Raw genomic sequence first — 19868 nt, 5'->3', positions numbered from 1 at the left:
GGGGTATGGGGGGTTTATGTCTGCTTCTCCTCCTCCTAAATCTATTCATTCTTACTACTGTATATTCTGCTCTTATTACTGCAACATACAGGTATGCAATGATATACACACACCCACACACACACACACACACACAAACACACACACACACAAAATTTGTCAATTTGTCACAGATGTCTCAAGGTTGCAAGTTTGTCACATAGTGTCCCACAGCAGCTTGTCAGGAGCTGAGCATGAAATTGCATGCATTCTTGATTTCATGTGCTTCAGTTAGCTTCTGGCTAGGCTGCCAGACACATGTCACAGTTACGCTGTCATTACTAAGGAGCTAAACTCTGCTTTAATTCCACGCCAACAGCTAACCAGCAACAGTTTCGCTCCTCGCCACAATCCAAGAAATTTGCCTTTGCTTTCTGAGGATTTATAAAAACAAAAATTATAAAAAGAGCATTCTTTACCCTGTGGCAGATGATTACTTATAACAGGTATATTTTGATGTTTTACTCTTTCTATATGCTGTGCTTTTCTTTTTATTCTTGTTGTACGATTTTTGTTACGATTTAAACATACCAATGACTGTTTAGGTGGATTTAAGGGATGGACGAATTAGGTAGAACTGGACGTATTGAATTAGGTGGCTTATATAACCTCATTAGGGGTGGGTGGATGTGGTTTTGAATGTAAGGCTGTGTGTTTCGTGTTTGTGTGTGCTTGTGTGTGTGTGTGTGTATATGAACAGGCAAACAACTGATCTAAAAATAGCCACAATTATGCCTACCCACTGCCGCACACACAAACACAACGCAACAAATAAAATACATCATGAAAGGCGTCTGAACATTATGGCCGTGCTTCTATATTATCCTTTAAATATACAAAATGTTTTGCTAGTGCACATCATTGTATTATCATCCTACGTCTCTTTCCCCATTAAAAAAAAATCTATACTTCAATTATAATATTTGCTGAGGCATAGCACAGCACAATGCAGGCACAGCACAAAGCAATAATGGAATCTAGGATCTGTTGTTTCTTGCCAAATTAATTATATTCAATTTGAGATGAGAATAATCTGGGAAGCAAAATCTAATTATTTATTAGTAGTCACGATTTTGATACATAGTTCTTCAGCACACAGTCATTTCAATCTGGATGCACAAAATGTTCTCAGTATAGTCAAATGAGATTATTTATGTCTTAGAGCTGAATATATTTACATAAACAGCTCAAATGAAAGATTTGCAAACTGAACTGGAAAAAAAAATCTGTTAAATTGATGAGCTCTGTCAACAGTTGCAGTATCACCGTTGAGACACCTGTCCAAGAATAATACCTTACCCTTGAGGGACATTACGATTAAAGCAGCACAATAAAAAAAAAAAAAAACCTTCTAAATTCCTAAGCACAGAGATTTATTGGAATAGCATCTCATTTCACTCTGTCACTGAATCTCAGACTGTGGCTGGGGACATTCAGTGTGAGGAGGATTCAACGGATTACGTTTCACACAGAACATGCCTGTGTTTTCCCATATTGGAGACTGAGAAACAATGAGATGCAAGCAGAGCAAGAGCTTTCACCATGAGATTTGTTGATGAAGGTCATTTAAGTCTTGATTAATTCAACAGCAATTCTCTCACAGGATGTCAGAACAGCACATTAATGGTCTGCAAGACAGGCTGCTGAGCCATTGATTTCAGCATCATTTTCCAAAATGCAATAGGTGAAGACAGTTGACCACATGAGAAAGAGAAGGACAGAGATTTAAATGAGAGAGTGAAAGATACATTGATATCATACAGGAAGTGATGGATGTTAGTATACTGTTAGACAGCTGGAACTGTGAATTGAAGTGCACTTATCCAGCTTGCCTCTTTAACATCTTTCACCTCAGGGGTTGGTAATGACTGGATAGTGTGAAGAGGTGTAATGCTGTCATATTCCTTGTGATAAAAAAAAAAAAACAATTGTGCCTGAAAGATACTGTTTACTTTTGATCATTTCATGTTTCAGTATTATATCCAGATGAAGATTATAAGCATAAAAATGAAAGAGTAAATGTGTGTTTGAAACAGACAGTCCAATCCACTTCAGGAGCTGGTCTGAGATGCGTTTTAGTCACATTATACAGTTGTGAATGCATCTGACAAGCAAAACCCATACTAATAGATGACACACTTCCTCTGTGAATGCTGATGTCAGTGCTTTTAAAAATGTTACCAAGATTACAAACAGTACACAAAATCATTATGTTTGACGCAGCAACCATCTTTTTCATGAAGTAGGTACAAATAAAGGAACACCACTGGAAGATGGTGTTTGAATGTAATGAGCTGATTTGCATATTAATAGGAATACATCTATCAGATTTCAGTCTGGCCAACTGGAGATCCATTTGGCTATGTGCGTAAATGTATGTGCAAGATGCATGATATAGCCAGGTGTGAATGAGGTTACAGTTTCCTCTATTCCTAGAACAAATGCAAATGATGTCAATTAGTTATCTGTAGTTTGCTTGCAAAATGCCATTAGTGTAAACCAAATGAATCAGTTTAAATATAAAGTACTGTTTGGTACATATGTGTATCTTGGTAACAATACACACAATGTCAGTATTGTATTTTTTGCTAATGCTGAATATCCACTTTCAAACTGTAAATTTTTTAATGCTCATTCCTGTTCATTTTAATCTGTACATTCTCATCTGCATTATACTCATCTGCTTAAGAAAAGATGAATTTAATCTTAATATGTGACTCTGTACACATACACATTCTCCCCCTGATGTCACCCCAGATGGCCATTTCTTTTGTTCGTCCTCTCCAGAGTCCCCCGATCAGCTCGTAGCCCCCGATTTCTCTTAGATCCTCCAATGAATGTATGACTCTCGGTGCTTATGTGCGTGTGTGTGTGTGTGTGAGTGTGTGCTATGCCTGCAGTTTGCCAGACATCAGCAGCAGGTTGAGAACAAACACGCAGAGAAGAGAAGAGAGAGAAGGAGAGAAAGAGAAGGACAACACACAATACGACTAACAGAACTTTATGCAAACCTCCTTCTAACTACAAGTCAGTGGTAAGCAAAAAACAAAGAATATAATCTCTCTATCTGTGTATCTGTGAATCTATGAATCCATCTTTTCATGTATTTGTGAATCTATGTATCTGACTCTATGTGTTTCTCAGATCTGATGCGATGTGGATCACAGCATTGTGTGCATTTTTGGATGGTCTGCATAAACATACAATCAAAGCAATTACCTGGTCATGTATTCTTTTTAGCACATTTAATTCGAACTGTGAAGCTGATTAGAATCTCAAACAGCCATACGATGACAGGTTATCTGTAGACCTGTTTATGTCTCTGCATGCTATGTGATCTCCACTGCTTCTTTATCTCAACATCTTCTTTTCTTCCTTTCTCACAGTATCTCTCATGTGTAGTACTTAGTTGCCCATATTAAGTACTATATTAGAAACCAGGTTGAAGCACAAGGTGAACCTGGGCTTTGTAATGAAAGGGATTTGAACATATACACGACATGTATAGGGGTGATATTAACAAATGTGATACACTCTCATCTCTTCTATCCCTCAGGCAAGACAATAAAATTGACCTAAACACCACAAAGAAGCCTGCTTAGCTCACAGGTGTGTGTGTGTGTGTGTGTGTGTGTGTGTGTGTGTGTGTGTGCGTGTGCGCACGAAAGATGAGACAGTGTGAGACTGCCAGCTCTCAAAGGACTGATGCTATTTTTAAACAGCAGATATTGTGTTGCATCTTTTTCAGAGAAATTGTGGCTTTGGTTAATAATCACATTACACATGTGCTTAGTATATATTGATCTAAATGAGGAAGTGGAGCGGGAGGCAGAAAAGGATAACTGTATGTGATCTATGTCTCATTCCTTGTTTCTACTCTACTCTGCTTTTCGTTTTCTTGTTCTATGATCCAACCCTCTGTACCGTTAATATACAGTCCAATGAGGTATTAACTGCATTGTGCACTAAAGATGAGGAGCAGTTGTTACGTATTACTTCCCAATATTTGGGTCATTCAAAACAAGAACAAAATAGTTCTATGCCTAATAAATATGAGACTATCCTTAATTTTCCCCTAGGAAGGGGTTAACCATGAGAGGAAAAAATAATACAATTTGATACAAATAATACAAATAATACAACTGTGAATAATAAAATTAGTGAAGCATATTTATTATCACAAATTAGACCATTAGAAAGCATACTGCTCTGGAAAATTAATAGCTGAATTGAAAATGTGTGGTTGGGTGGGTCGCTAAGTGACTGTGTGTGAATGACTTTAATGACTCCATTTGTCTAGCTCAAACTCTCAGAGGATGCACTTGTTGCTTGATCATGTTAGCACTGCCTTTTTTTTTTCTTTAAATAAGGGCACATCCACTGCAGTTACCAAAATTGACCATATCAAAATATATATATATACTTTTTAATAATAGTTTGGGATTTGACTGGATTTATAGTTTATTGAATGGTCTGCTTTAGAGGTTTATACAATGACCAGCTTGCTGATTTATATAGAATTATAATTATATTCTGGTTTTCTACAAAAAAAAATATAGACTGTATTGTATGTATATACATTTATTATTCATGAATGGTTCTCAATGGTACTGGGATTAGAGCTGTATTCATTTATGGTGAGATGCATGAAGTAAATTTTATTTAACTAGTCATTCTAAAAAAAAAAAAAAGTGGTGAGGTGGGCTTTATTGTTTGTCATTTGATTGACTGTTTATACAACCAATGGTGCATCCAAGGAAGTGGATGCACCACTGGTTATCTTTGTGAACCTGAGCAGTTCATCCTCCCTAAAAAAAAATCCCTCTGGAAATGCATGGCTGTAGCTGTTATACAAAGATGCAGGCTGGGAAGATGTTGTTTTACACCACAATGCACTTTAATTAGTTTGCCCCATTGATTCTATTATTTGTCATACCAAAGCAATATCAGTTTTGGATGAAGACACTAAATAGAGAAACTAGATATCTGACTGCTTAGCTGCATAGTGGCTGGTGAGAGCCAAGCCGTGCTGTCTTTCTCTCCTAATGAGAGTATAGTCAATTGCATAAGGTCAAATGTGAGTGTATATTGGATCATGTAATAATTTTGATGAAACAGTGGGTTACAGTGTTATGCTTTTTGAGAATTACTGATGGTTTCTTTATAGCTACACCTTTAAGATCTTACATACGAATCTGTTCAAGTTACATGTTAAGCAATGCAGCAAAATACGTCTGCTGTAAACAAGGACTGGCATCGCATCCAGGTTGTGTGATTGTGTGAATGAATGAATGAATGAATGAAAACAAATAGGAAGTCAACACTCAGCTGCACAATGAGACTTCAGAAAGCTTATCTTTAGAGTTATATTTGCAACATGACCACCATAATGGTGTAGCAGCAGTGTAGTAGCAGCAGTTGTGTCAACGGGTCATTAAAGCTGTCACAGATGACAGATACCGTGACATCTTCCCTGAATGACAGATAGCCTGAATCTACCACTAGAGCAGCTTGTAAAACCAACAGAAGCACAGCCAATTTCAGAATGAACACAACCACTTCATCTGCATGGCTTCCAAAATTACATTCATTTGTCACATCTGTCAGAGACTATTCATTCCCATTATTTATATCTCCTTATTGTATAAGTTCTGAGCCATTTCTTGTCATGTTCTTTGTCATGTTTTGACCCTTGCCTAGCTCTTGACTATTCTTTGGATTGGATTTGAGTGTATATATTGATATATATGTATACAGTGATTCCATATGATTAAAAAGTCAAGATGTAGGCTATAAAACTAAAGCAGTAATTTCAACTGGTTGATAATGAAAATATGCCAAAACAAAAATAATTCAGGCGTGTACTTGCACATCTTCCTTCTTCTGTTCTGCTCTCTGTTCAGGCTGGGTATTTTCACCATGAACATTTTCTGATTTTTGTTTAAGCCACGTTTAGAAGCTTATTAATAGCGTTTTATACTCTGAGCAGCTTTGAAATGTTTGGGGGGACGAGGATTAGAGTGGGATAAAAAATAGATAAAAATAGAACTCCAGCACAATGAATGAGAAACAGGTTACTATGACAACCCTAAGGTAAACAGACTATGTAGTACAGTCACTTTTTTTTTTTTTTTTTTTTTTTTTTTACAAAGGAATATCATCATAATTCTACTGTGGAATTAGTGATTTTTTTTTTTTTTATTTATAATGCACAATCAACACAAAAAATGCAATTTTTAAAAGTGTGTAGAACTGCTGTCACTGCTCAACATTTTTATGCATGTTCTCCCTGTGTCTGTGTGGGTTTCCTCTGGGTTCTCTGGTTTCCTCCCACCTCTCAAAAACATGTCGGTAGCTGAATTGGCAACACTAAATTGCCCCTAGGTGTCAATGAGTGAGTGAAAGCGTGTGTGGATGGTGCCTTGCTACACTATATGTCCAAAGGTTTGTGGACACTTGACAATCACACCCGTCTGTGGGTCTTCCCCAAACTGTTGCCACAAAGCTGGAAGAATGCAATTGTAGAGAATGTTTTCGTATGCTGTAGCATTACAATTTCCCTGCATTGGAAGTAAGACGCCTAAACCTGTTCCAGTATGACAATGTCCTTGTGCACAAAGCGAGTGTCGTTAAGTACTGGTTTGCCAAGATTGGAGTGGAAGAACTGTAGTGACCTGCACAGAGCCCTGACCTCAACCCCTCTGAACACCTTTGGGATGAATTAGACAGTTGAATATTGAAAAAAAAAAGCCAATGATTTTCCAATATTCAGTTGTCCAGTTTTGGTGAGCCTACGCGTCCTGTAGCCTCAGATTCCTGTTCTTGCCTGATGGCAGTGTATTTGATGTTATCTGCTGCCTCAAGGTTCAAGCTGAGCGGCTTTTCTTTTCACTATGGGTGTAAAGAGTGCTTATTTGAGTTACAGTAGACTTCCTGTCAGCTCAAACCAGTCTGACCATTTTCCTTTGGCCTCTTTCATCACCAAGATGTTTACGTCTGCAGAATTGCTGCTCACTGGAGGTTTTCTGCAACAACAAAAAAAAAAATGTCAAATACAATGGATCCAGCAGAGTTGAGCCACTGTCCAAACAATACCCCTTTCTCCTTAACAGCTAAGAATGTACAACTGTTCCAGATTTTCCGATTGTTCTGACAAAGAGAAAACCATCCTTTGCAACTCTCCCAGTGTCAGTCACAGGACCGATTTCCTGCCCAGTGTCCTGTTCCCTCTTCAGGGCCAGAATCAGTCACTCATCCTTCCCCTGTCTCAGTATCAGCCCATGATACTTCCCTAAGGTCCATCATCAATCCTGAGTCTATATTTATTTAGCCTTTCAGAGCAGATAAGTCCTACTCTTACAGAGTAAAAGGAAGTTATCAAGGGTCCTAATGAGTGCTCAAAGTCAGATACTGAACAGAGACTCAGAAACAGAGAATCTTTGGACAGATTCAATGATAACAGGCTCTTCAAGTGGCACTGTGTAGATAGAAAGAGTATATTTGTTCCTCATGAAGGACTCCAAAAGTTGTTGTGTTTCTTGGCAACAGGGAAGATGCGACAGCACAGCAGTGCTGATTTGAAACCATTAGGCATCCATCAGCAGATAAATCAAACCGTGTTAGCAGATATATCACCTTACATCATCTGCAGATTTATTTCCCTTCCAATTATCAGGAAGTAATAAACAAAAGGGCTGCCTTCATGTGGAGGGCCAGCTTGCCAGGGTTCAAGTAATTGGTAGCACAGTTCTCTCTCTCATACCATGAGCTGTTCATGCATATTAATAATTTTCTGTAAAATCAAAGAGTTTCCCTTCAGAAACAGTTCCAACTAGAGCCTTTTTAGAAAGTTAGGACCATCCAAAGTTCATTAAGGAACTTTTTTTTTTACTGTGTGTGTGTGTGTGTGTGCTTCTTTCACAGTGTTTGCATAATATATCTCAGCAAATCTGTAATGTGGCAAAATATAGCCCACATTTGAATATGTTAAATACACTAAGTAGGCAGAACTGTCTAGAGAACTCCAGCCAGCAGTTACATTATGGTATGATGTTTTAAAACATGAAAAATTTCATTCAAAAATATGAAAATAGAACTCAATTGGTAATGTAACTTCAGGAGGCTCACAATCAGGAGTCAATAAATTACAGGAAAAGATGCTTAATGCCCTTTGATCAAGGATTTCCCCTTGAAGCAACTGAAAGAGCTGGGGACTGAGTGGTTTCTCAGTAAAATGTGATCTGAAAAACTTCATAGTTAATCTCATATTGCTGAGCTCTTCTGGCAAGGTGCACAATCCAAAAATTTAAATCCAGTGGCAGCTCGTCCTGTGGCGCAGAGCCTCACTACGTGCTATAACAGATGTTCAGCAAACGTTAATCTTTATAAAATCATCATTCACAGCTCCATAACTTTTAAATTCCACTGAAATACTAATTATTTGCTCAATAGGTTGAGTAAAAGAAGAAAAATTTGTTTGAAATTTTTGGGGCTGGTTTCGGGTGTGGTTTTTGAGATGTAGTTGGGCTGGAAATTTTGTCGAAACCTGGAAACACTGGATAATATTAGCTCTATTGTGTGCACCTTGCACACTGGTAACACACAAATGCTATATTGAACACACTTGAAAAAGTTATGTCTAAAATGCTACAAACAGGCTGGAAGTTATCGACTATTAAATGCTTATTATGGGGTTACTCTAAAAATTCAAGCGCCTCTTGACTTAATTCTGTTAGAGACTATGTCATTACTAACATTGTTCTGCCCCACCAAAATCTCTGATCACAAGCTGTTGCTGGTTAAAACAGCACAGTGAAACCACATCAGGAATTAATAGCATAACTTCTGTGGGAAAGAGTAACAATAAACTATTAGAATGAGTCAGAAGGATAGAGCCCTTGGCCCTTTGTGCTAATGATGAAATTTTTGATGAATGGTACAGTCTGTTATGCGTTTCATGAGCAAATCTGCAGAAGGCTCAGATAACAGCATTAGCAGAGAACAAGGAGTAAACAAATTCAAAATCTAATTAGCTGTCAAAAATCCTTTAAAATACATTACAAATCAATACATTTTAAACAGATATGATATTGCTTTTGTACCTCAAATAATGCTGTTATGTGTGTAATAATAATATACTTTAGTAATTCTATTTAAAAGTATGCCATCTGATTTAATGTATAAGTATTTGCTTAAAAACAGAATTGGCAGGCAAATATCCTACAGCATATAGCTCCTCCAGAATCCTGGGTTGTCCTAGATCTTACTGACTTTATTTAACTTGATCTTGCAGTCTGAAGCAACGGTTGTGTTTATCTATGTGGTCGCTTGTTCGTGAAATATCCTCAGCTGGGCTACCCTGTGCATGCCTTTACCCTACAGTAATAAATAGCAGAACCACCCCTACTGGTCCCAGCCTCTTTCCTCTTGCCTCATGTCTAGTCTTTATTTAAGACCCAGATTCTATCCCTGCCTTAGACCGAGATCCAGTTCCTGTTTCATTCTACTTGCTGACATCTAACAAATTAAAGGAAAATCCTAAATAAATGAGTGGAGAAACATAAGTGCAAATCCTTTATTCATTTGTACTGCATTATACAATTAAACAGTTAATATCCACACTCTGTGGCATGTATGAAAATGCTGAGAAGGCCCAGTTGACCTTGATTTTGGAACAAGATGGCAGGAGGAAACTATCCAAGTGACTGTGAAAGAGGGTTAATTATTGGGGCATGTGTTGGAGCAGGCACTTCAGTCACTGTTCAGCTGACTGTGTTTCAGTTGGAATAATGGCTATGTTTACATGCACATCAGTATTCCATTATTAACCACAATTTGGCTATATTCCAATTAGTATTGATTCATATAAACACCACAATCTGTGTGATTAAGACAGTATTCTGAATCCCCAAATTCCAGTTCCCACACCAGGATTATGCTTGTCTTAATCAGAAATGTAGACACCTTATTCAGAAAATCTACTGAAAGGAGATATATGCATATGCTCAGTCCCCAAGGAATTGTGGGTGCTAACAGACGCTTAGCAGTAGGCTAGGTATTTAGGAATGGCAATTCAGGCATACTTACAACAACCATGTACACAGGAATACTCCAGTGCCTGTATGCATATAAACATAATTTTCGGAATATGGCTGCAACCCAAATATAGACTTCTCTCTCCTGTCCCAACACTCAACAAACTCATTTTTCTAGAAATACAGAAGTAAGATTTATTTGCAAGTTCAACACACAAAAGGGAAGCTTTCAAAGGGGCTTCAGGAGGGGATCAGCCAAAATAAAGTTCTGACTTTTAGGAGTACTTCTATCAAAAATAAAATTCAAATAAACAAACCTCTTACCTCACTCCCTTTCTAACCAAAAACAGGAGAAAGCATGAACAAAATTGGCATCCACCTCCCTACATCTTCCAAAAACAATCATAACTTAAACCTCTCACCTAGAAGGAGCAATACACATCTAGCAAGTAAAACAGGGAAAAGAAACAGTCATACTTAATCTACTTTAGTACACTAGCAGAGGCAACAGAAAGAACATAACCACAAAGGGCACCAACAGCACACTTGCTAAAATCTGGGACAGGAAAAAAAACATCTCAGCAGCCTGGAGACAAAAGGCCTCTCCAAACTGAGTTTCCTCTCCAGATTTTTCCACAGGCTCTACCTCCAGCAGCCAATCAGAGCAGGCCAGCAGTTGACGGTAACTAGAGTCAGTTGGTGTCCATTAAGCTTCACGTTGGAGAGAGAGAGAGAGAGAGAGAGAGAGAGAGAGTCAAACAGCAAAACAACACCAAAACACTGCCACAATACCCATCACATAAATACAATCATTATTCAGTCCATTACTGCAGAAGTATAATAAACAAATAAAGGAATTATGCCCTGGGACGTAACACTCCATACAGAGGGATGTAATAGTAGTGTTGCAGTGCGTAAACACCTCATTAGTTCAGTTCAGTGGTGCAAAACCATTGGGCTACAGAGATATGAAAAAATTATGCGGTCAGATTTGTCCTCCACCATATTCTTGGACAGAGAGAGAGTGTTTGTGTGGCAGTAGAACAGTCAGAATGCTTAACCGCTATAGTGAGGGGGGTTCAGTGGCTCTGTTATACTGTCTGAGGCATTTTGCTGGCATGGTTTGGGTCCACTTGGACAGTTAAAGGGAGGAATCAATCGAGTTATTCTGACTGATCACCTTTATCCTGTGAAGAAACTTTTTTGTTGGAGAATTTGGAGCAATGTGTTAGACAGCAGTCTCCACCTCCATAATCAAAACACCAATCGCAGGAATATATTTGGAAGAATGGTGTTCATCACTCCAGTACAGCTCCAGACACTTGTAGAATCTCTGCCAAATGCACCTTTTGGTGGCTTGTGATGACCCAACACTTTACTAAGACACTTTATGTTGGTTTTTTACTTTAATTTGTCACCCATCTGTATGTACAGCTCTGTGTATCTGTCTTCCTCTGTCCTATTTGTCTCTGTCTCAATGTATCTGTATGCTCTTTCATGTTCGTAGACTTGCACTTATGTCTTTGGTTGTGATAGAACTTGTGGTATTCCCTGGACTAAGATATTTCATCTATCCTAGTGGCATATGTCTTATCACCACAAAGTCCCTGACACTTAAGTAGTGATCTGTTGTCATGGTAACTCAAGTCTTTCATCTTTGTCTCAGCATTAGTCTTGTTAACCTGTGTGTTTGTTCATGTACCTTGAAAAGCCTTGCAAATGTTTTTCAGCAGCAAGTCAGGAGCAAAATTTTGGTAGTAACATGTAAAAATCTTACATGCCTTTCCCTCCTATATCCTTCTCTTCCAGTCCCTGTGAATGTGTCTACTGGATACTGTCTCTGACATGCATACCTTATTTTCACTAAAAAAAAAAAAAATGTTCACCTAATGTTCATGGTAGCTACCCAAACACGTTAGCTATCTAATTAACATAACGTTAAACAAAATATTGTTATATGTGAGCATGCATTTTGTGCCCATGCTGACACGAAATGCTGACATTACATTAAAGCACTGCATCACCATAATGCTGGTTTGCAGTCAGTACAAAGAATTACCCAGTTTTTATGAGCACATTATTAGTGCGGGATCATGAGACGTGCCACACAATTTGTGTAAAGGGGACAAGTTTGAATTCTTCAAAGAGAAAAAAAAACCTGGTTTAGTATTGGTAAAATTGGATGCATGATTCAATTGTATTCAAATAATCACACAGGCAAGTAGTGAGGTGACTTAACTCAAAACACAACCAAGACACAGGAATGCATTTTACAACACAGAGGTAGGGCTATAAACTCAGCCTGTTAGACTCAGTGAAAGAAAACACACTACTGAGAAGCTCTATGGCAGAAAGAGTTGATAGAATCATAGAAAGAGGGAGATAAAAAAAAAAAAAAGTTAGAGGAAAGAAGAGAAAAAGAGATAGAAAAAAGAAAGTGAAAATGGGTGGGTGGGGCAAATGTCCCCACAAGGATTAAGACACTATTAACTATTTGACACTATAACACACTATTTGGCTTGTCTCTTTTTTAAACTGAAGCTTTTATTTTATTTAAATTAATATTTTCTATGGTTTAGGTGTAAGCCTAGTATTTATTAGCTGCATTAATAATTATGTCAATAGAAGGTCCTCATAAGGACATGCATGTGATAAATAGTCAATTGTATGTGTGTGACAGAGAAAGAAAGAGAGAAATACTGTAGAGGCCCTAGACTATGGTGCAGTGTTCTCAGTACAGAGACCTTTTGTAAACCTCCATCCCCCACAAGCCCAAAGACACAGACATACACAGACACACACACATACACATACACACACACACACACATACACACACACACACACACACACATACACAATATTTTCTGTAGGAAGGCCATTATTAAATTACTGCAGGTGTTTAGACATAGTTATATCAATAGCTATTGTTTTATCAATAATCATACTCTTGACATAATTGATATGCACAAAGCAAGCCATCAGTGCAACACTGTATTAACTCTACCTGTAATGCTCAATTGCCTGAACCCACAGACACACTTTAAATTACTTTGAAATAACTGTTTTTTGCCAGGTACTGAGCTATTTCAGCCTCAATTGATTTTTTTCTCATCAAAACTCAGCCTGGGTGGAAATATTTCTCTTTTTTCCTCTGCCACTGTTTCACTGCCTATACTGTATGTTCTCTCCATTATCTCATTTAATTGACTACTTTGCGTTTCAGTAGAGCTTGGACATACACTGAATTCACATTTTGAAAAATAAATCCATGTTACCTAAAAAGGGGGACGTTTTGTATACATCAGACAGAGCAGCTCACAGCCCAAAGTTTTCAGCAGTCCACAAGTGTCATTGTGAACACTGAGAGCCGAGATGTATTTTTTTTGTAAATGTAAGCAATACTGTTAGTCGAACAGTGTAATAATGTTTCTATGGAAACCTCTTTCAACATCTGAGCTGTTTGTAGCTTGAATGGTGATTCATTTGTTTGACTATCAGCTGTGCGTATGAGACAGATTGTCTGGGATGGACAAGTGCACTGTTGCTTGTTGATGTATTGTATGTAGTCAAGTCTAAATATCAGTTATCAGGATGAATGGAAGTGCTTCTTTTTTTTTAAAGCACAGACAGTGCAGGCACAATAACATGAATGCAGGGATGCTTACTGTATCTGTCAATGCACAGTTGTAGTGCGTTGCTGATTTTACAATCAAATAATTTAAATAATTTTGATAATTTTTAGAATGCAATGCAATGTAATGTTATTTTGTTTAGTAGAAGCTGTAGATTTCATTGAACAATCTCTGCTGTAGATCAGTAGAGTAATCACTGGTCAAAATATTGCAAAACTTGTCCAGTTTAAAAAAAAAAAAAGAAAAAGAAAAAAAAACTGGTAGCTAGCCTTGAGAGTTGAAAGAGTCAGCTCTTATGTTGAGCTGAGGCAAATGATCTGACTCACTAAAAAGAGCTGAATTCCCATTACTACAGGCCACACACTGAATGATTCCGTAGCTGACCTTGACTTCAACATGCACATAAATCCAGACAGCTCTGACCAGTAAAACTAAAAAATCTTATGGTAGAAAGAGGTATACACTATATGGCTAAAAGTATGTTGACACCTGACCATCACACCCATATGTGCTTGTTGAACATCCCTCCACTCTTCTGGGAAGGTTTTCCACTAGATTTCAGAACACTATGAGGATTTCCTCATTCACCCACAAGAGCATTAGTGAGGTCAGGTACTGATGTTGGGCGATGAGGCCTGGAGCGCAGTCAGTGTTCTAATTCATCCCAAAGGTGTTCAGTGGGGTTGAGGTCAGGGCTCTGTGCAGGACACTTGAGTTCTACCTCCCCAACCTCAGCAAACCAGGTCTTCATGGAGCTCGCTTTATGCACAGGGGCATTGTCATGCTGGAACAGGCTTGGGCCCCTTAGTTCCAGTGAAGGGAAATTGTAATGCTACAGCATACAAAGACATCATATACAATTGCTTCCATCTTTGTGGCAACTGTTTGGGGAAGACCTACATATAGGTGTGATGGTCATATGTCTATATATTTTTGGCCATATAGTATACATTCAGAATGGATTCAGATTTGCACATACATTTAACATGTCAGTTAGGTATTTTGTTAATTTAGACAAAACCTCAATTAAATAAAACACAGTAACCACATTATTATTGTGACATGCTCCAACTCCCCCTTACTTTCCTGGAATCTCAGGAGAGCTCATTATGAGAACCTGATCTCCATTATTATTCATAATTTTTTGTGCATGCTTTCAGCCTCTGTGCTTACGGGAAGCAATTCTTGGTGTTGTCTCATGGCTGACTGAAGCTGTGGCAATTCTAAATGTTTATCTGATTAGAACAGAGACTCAGGTGAAGCTTATGCACACATTGAAGTGGCAATAACTTCAATCTACATAACTGCCTTTATAATAGTTTAGAAATGACCCTGATTTCTCTGATGGTTAGACTTCTGTGATGTCTTGACACCTCTGATGGAAGAAAAATCATTTTAAAATTCTGTTCTCTTTAAAATGATTACACAGCTGAGATAACACACATTATGCAATGGTGTTGAGTCAGCTTCTGCTACCCTTTATTACTCTGATCCAGCATGTATCTCATTAAACTCCTTTCTGCAGGCGAGAGAAGGAGGCTGAGCCTGCTATTAGTGTTCTGGTAGTACAACAGTCACCAAAGGCAGTAATATATTGTGTTTTGATCTTACCCCCTGCCGGCACTTGCTTCTATAATAGCTGTTATTATTGGGATACAAACACACAGTCTAGCTGCAAATCCTTGGTGTATAACATAAAGTCTTTTGGTTCATTTGTATGTTTAGAGGAAATTCAGTTTAGTCTACATAAGGATGTATCAATAATCAAATCCCAATTAAAAGCAGATTAAACTGTTTGCCCATTCTGTAATGCTGGAACTTATTTTTTAAAAAAATCTTTCTTGATAATACTGTAGTTTTGTGATTATTTTTCATGCATTAATAACAGAAAAAGGTTTATAATGTTTGATTGTTCCTTTTCGTATGGTCACTTCTTAAGTGTCTCATCCTTTGCAGTCTAGAGTAATGACCATCTCGAGTCTGACAGTTTTAAGGTATTGAGTCATAAAGACTTGGTCTTCAAAAGGATCAAGGCAGATAAATAAAAGGCAGATGGTCTGGTGTGTACATCTGCATTGAGAACAGTGTTCCTGGGTAATCTATGGATCTACTACAAACCTGGTCAGGATAAAGTGGTTACTGAGGATGAATGAATAAATGAATCATCATTAAGTTCATCAATAATCTCCTGTATACCACATTAAAATTCATACCAGGAGTTTGTTACTGATATTCTGCAAGAAAATTGTGCATTGTCCTTGCTCCATTGAAGTCAAATTTATGGTTTAAATTTGTGACTCAGGGTGATATTCCAATAAAACAAATACAAACATAATTACTTGTAATTAAAGCATTCATTGCATATCATATATGTGTTTAAAAATCCTGTTTCTGACTCTGATATGTTTCTCTTCTTTCCCAACAGGAGTGATGCTGCCAGGTGCCAGGTCATTGCTGTTGTGTGTTTTGTGCCATGGGGTGGCCGTGTGGGCTTTTGCACGCATGCCCGATGCGGTGGAGTTGCGTTCTGCATTTTCCGTTGCTCGTACTACTAGTATGGAGGGTGGGCCCAAGATGGTCATCACCTTTGACAAGGTCTATGTGAATATCGGCGGTGATTTTGAACCAAAAACAGGCTTATTTCGCTGCCGGATCCCTGGAGCGTACTACTTCTCCTTCACTGTGGGGAAGTTCCCACACCGGGACCTGTCAGTGATGCTGATGAAGAATCGGAATGAGGTACAGGCAATCATCTATGATGACAATGGCGGTGAGGAACGCAAGGTCCAGAGTCAGAGCGCCATGCTGCAGCTTGACTTCGGGGACACTGTCTGGCTACGTCTCCATGGTGACCCACGTTATGCAATCTATAGCAACACAGGGCACTATACTACGTTCAGTGGATACCTGATTTACCCAGATATATATACATTCCAAGAACACAAAGAACAGATCAGGGATGACCAAGCAACTATACTCACCCACCATACACCACAGCAAGTGGACATAGAGGAGACTGTAACTGAAGAAAAGAAAGAGGAAGAGATGAACCAAGAGAGGAGGGATGTTGAGGAGGAGGAGGACCAGAGGTCTGCTTTCTCAGTTGGTCGCACCCAGAGCATTCTGGGCATAGACAAAGGCTATCCTGAGCACAAGCCAATAACTTTCGACACTGAATTTGTCAACATTGGCAATGACTTTAACGTGAGTTCAGGTGTATTCATATGTCGCGTGCCCGGGGCCTACTACTTTTCATTCAATGCTGGCAAGCTGCCACACAAGACCCTCTCTGTGAAGCTGATGAAGAATCACTTGGAGGTCCAGGCAATGATATATGATGACAGCGACACTGAGAAGGCCTTGCAGAGTCAAAGCCTGATGCTGCAACTGCAAAAAGGAGATACAGTGTGGCTCTACAGTCACCAAAGGGAAGGATTTGGTGCATACAGTAATCATGCGAAGTACATCACCTTCACTGGATTTCTGGTGTACCCAGAACTCCCCCGCAGCCACCTCCAGCAGCGAAAGCAGGGCAGGGGGGTTTAAGAGGAACCAAGGCACAGTTCTCTGTCTCTGTCTGTGATCAGAGGTCAGAAAGACAACAGGTTTGTCTGCATGTGGACTGCATCCAAATAAATTCTTTCACTCTGTAGGCTCTTGTGAACTCATGCAGGGAAACCTGAAGTTGTGATCTTTTGGGCCTGTTCTGTTCTGTTTGGACTCTGAATGTTTGCAGTTTCTCCTGCTTTATCATTTTTGTGGAGAAACAATGTAATAAGCACAAAAGCTTAATTAAAAATATTACAAAACATCATTACAGATATTGTGGGCAAAAAGTTGTTACATGTAGTGTCACCGATCCTCAATGAGATCTATGCACTGAAAATGCCTTGATTTTTCAGTATTGTCCGCTATAGGTTCATAAGCAAAAATTTTAAAACTAGTGACACTTCATTCAGTGTTCATAGCTAATAGCACAATATCAAAACTAATAACAAATGACAAAAGTGTAGAGCCCTGGGGCTGTGTTCACAATAAGCTAAAAGGAGTTCACAACAGGTGTAAAGCAGGCTAAAAGTGAACAATTTAAGAATTTTTTTTAATGGATGGCTTTGATCCTACTTTTAAAACCTCTATTATAGTCTAAAAGTATTGTCTAAAGTCTCAATAAGTTATGAAATAACTGAAGTCTGGGCAAAAGACTATGCCTGAAGCTCTATCTCCTTCTCTCTAGTTAACTGTGAAGTCCCACTTCTTTGTTTCTTTACTGATTTTCACTTTACTCCCCTCTTCCCTTCCTTAATGTTCCAAAATTACTTTCCATTCCATTTAGTTGAAGCTGTGCATTCATTCATTCATTCATTCATTCATTCATTCATCTTCAGTACCTGTTTAATCCTGGTCCCTGTGAATCCTTAGCCTATCCCAGAAACACTATGCATGAGGGAGGAATACACCCTGCATGTTACACCAGTCCACCGGCACCATGCACACACATTCACACACTCATTCATGCCTAAGGGCAATTTAGCATAGCCAATCCACATAATGGCATCTGTTTGGATGGTGGTAGGAAACCAGAGAACCCAGAAGAAACTCACACAGGTAGCGCAGAATCTTTACCTCGAATCCAAACTCATAATCCAAAATCAGGATTGAACCAGGAACACTGGAGATGTGATGCTACACTGCTACCTGCTGCACCATCATGCTTTTGTTTGTTTGTTTGTTTATTGTTGAGGTGATGTGCAATTTGAATTGTATTTCATTTCTCAGTTCTCCATGCAGCCCTCTGCTATATCAGACAATCATTGCCATCACATACGATCTTCTATAGTAACAAGCTCAGTCCCACTCTTACAGTTTGATTCCATAGTAAATGTTCACCTCAGAGTTAATAAATAGTTTTCAAGAAAAAATCTTTAGATAAGATCATTTTTGTGAATACAGCCCCTTATCCAATTAAGGTTTTCCATGGAAATATCCATCAACAATGCAAAAGTATGAGAAAAGTGGGAAAATTGCATGCAACTTTAGTTCACTCATGAGAAAATATTGTTCACAGTCCTTGTTTTGCATGTGGCATATTGTTGACTTCTACGACACAGTTGTTTGGAGTCTTGCTGGTATTTCCCTTGCACATAGTGTGTACACATTTTTGGGCAACTTAAAAAGTGACAGTTATAGGTGTTATTGCTGAGATCACCAACTCGCTGTGAACATTGTAGACGTTTTGCTAGTGTGACCACAGTAATAATCTGCCCAAGAATACATTCCTTATCACTATTAAAAATGAGCAGTTATTTTAAAACCATATTTCACAAGTTTTGCTTGACTTACTAGTGCATGCTACTATTGAGAACTTGTTAATATAAAATTAAAAAAGCACACATGCCACATGTGCACAATTCCACACTGGGATATACTTAATTTGTTTGATTTCTATCCATTTATATTCTTGTGAATGTTCACATTTTTATTCTGTAATGTCATAGTGATTCACAATGTAATATGCGATCATAAAAGGAAATGTTGTGACTATCCTGGGATTTACCCTAACTCTACAGTCTTTCACTAGCAGTTTCTGTTTGTGTGGTCTGAGTTCAGGCTCCGTGAGATTGTATCTCTTTTTCTGTGATCTGTGGATGTTTTTGTGACTGACACCAAAGTGAATAAAAACTGGCTGTAAACAATTTCATGTTTGAGGTCCTATACATTAGCAGTATGTTATTTGGTACTAAAGATGTTAATCTAATAGATCACCATGTGTACTTTATGCATTATAGAGCCTTAAGAACATATTAGCTATCAAGAACAACGTACAAAGGGTTAAGTAAAACAAATGGCAAAATTATCACATACACAACTAACTGCTATTGCTAAATTAGTTAAGGTAAAGAAAATCTGTCTAAAACATAAATAAACATTATCTGCAAATTTCTTATTTAACGCCAAAACAGGGTATCCTCATTCTGTCATTGTAGGACTTTTATGGACTTTTATTTCTGTGTGGAAAAAAAAACTATCAAAAGAAAAACATATTTTCTTTATTAGTGGACACATACTACATGTCTAGAGTGTGTGGATGCTTCCAGACTGCTGTAGTGCATGAAACAATTAAGCAGTTAACATCTTACCATAGTCTCTTAAGTGTAGAAAAA

At 38.2% G+C, this 19868-nt stretch overlaps 1 protein-coding gene across 1 annotated transcript; it reads left to right on the top strand.

The window, feature by feature from the left end:
* Positions 1–342: 342 nt before the first annotated feature.
* Positions 343–19400, top strand: c1qtnf4 (C1q and TNF related 4). The gene is made up of 3 exons (XM_026946675.3): positions 343–485; positions 2922–3073; positions 16133–19400. Exon 3 carries the CDS (start codon positions 16138–16140, stop codon positions 17251–17253), a length of 1116 nt encoding a protein of 371 aa, XP_026802476.1. The 5' UTR covers positions 343–485; positions 2922–3073; positions 16133–16137; the 3' UTR covers positions 17254–19400.
* Positions 19401–19868: the final 468 nt, after the last annotated feature.

This window comes from Pangasianodon hypophthalmus, chromosome 25 (assembly GCF_027358585.1).
Source record: "Pangasianodon hypophthalmus isolate fPanHyp1 chromosome 25, fPanHyp1.pri, whole genome shotgun sequence".
Taxonomy (NCBI): domain Eukaryota; kingdom Metazoa; phylum Chordata; class Actinopteri; order Siluriformes; family Pangasiidae; genus Pangasianodon; species Pangasianodon hypophthalmus.
Note: the sequence above shows the minus strand (reverse complement) of the source record. Positions and strands in the feature narration are given on the sequence as shown.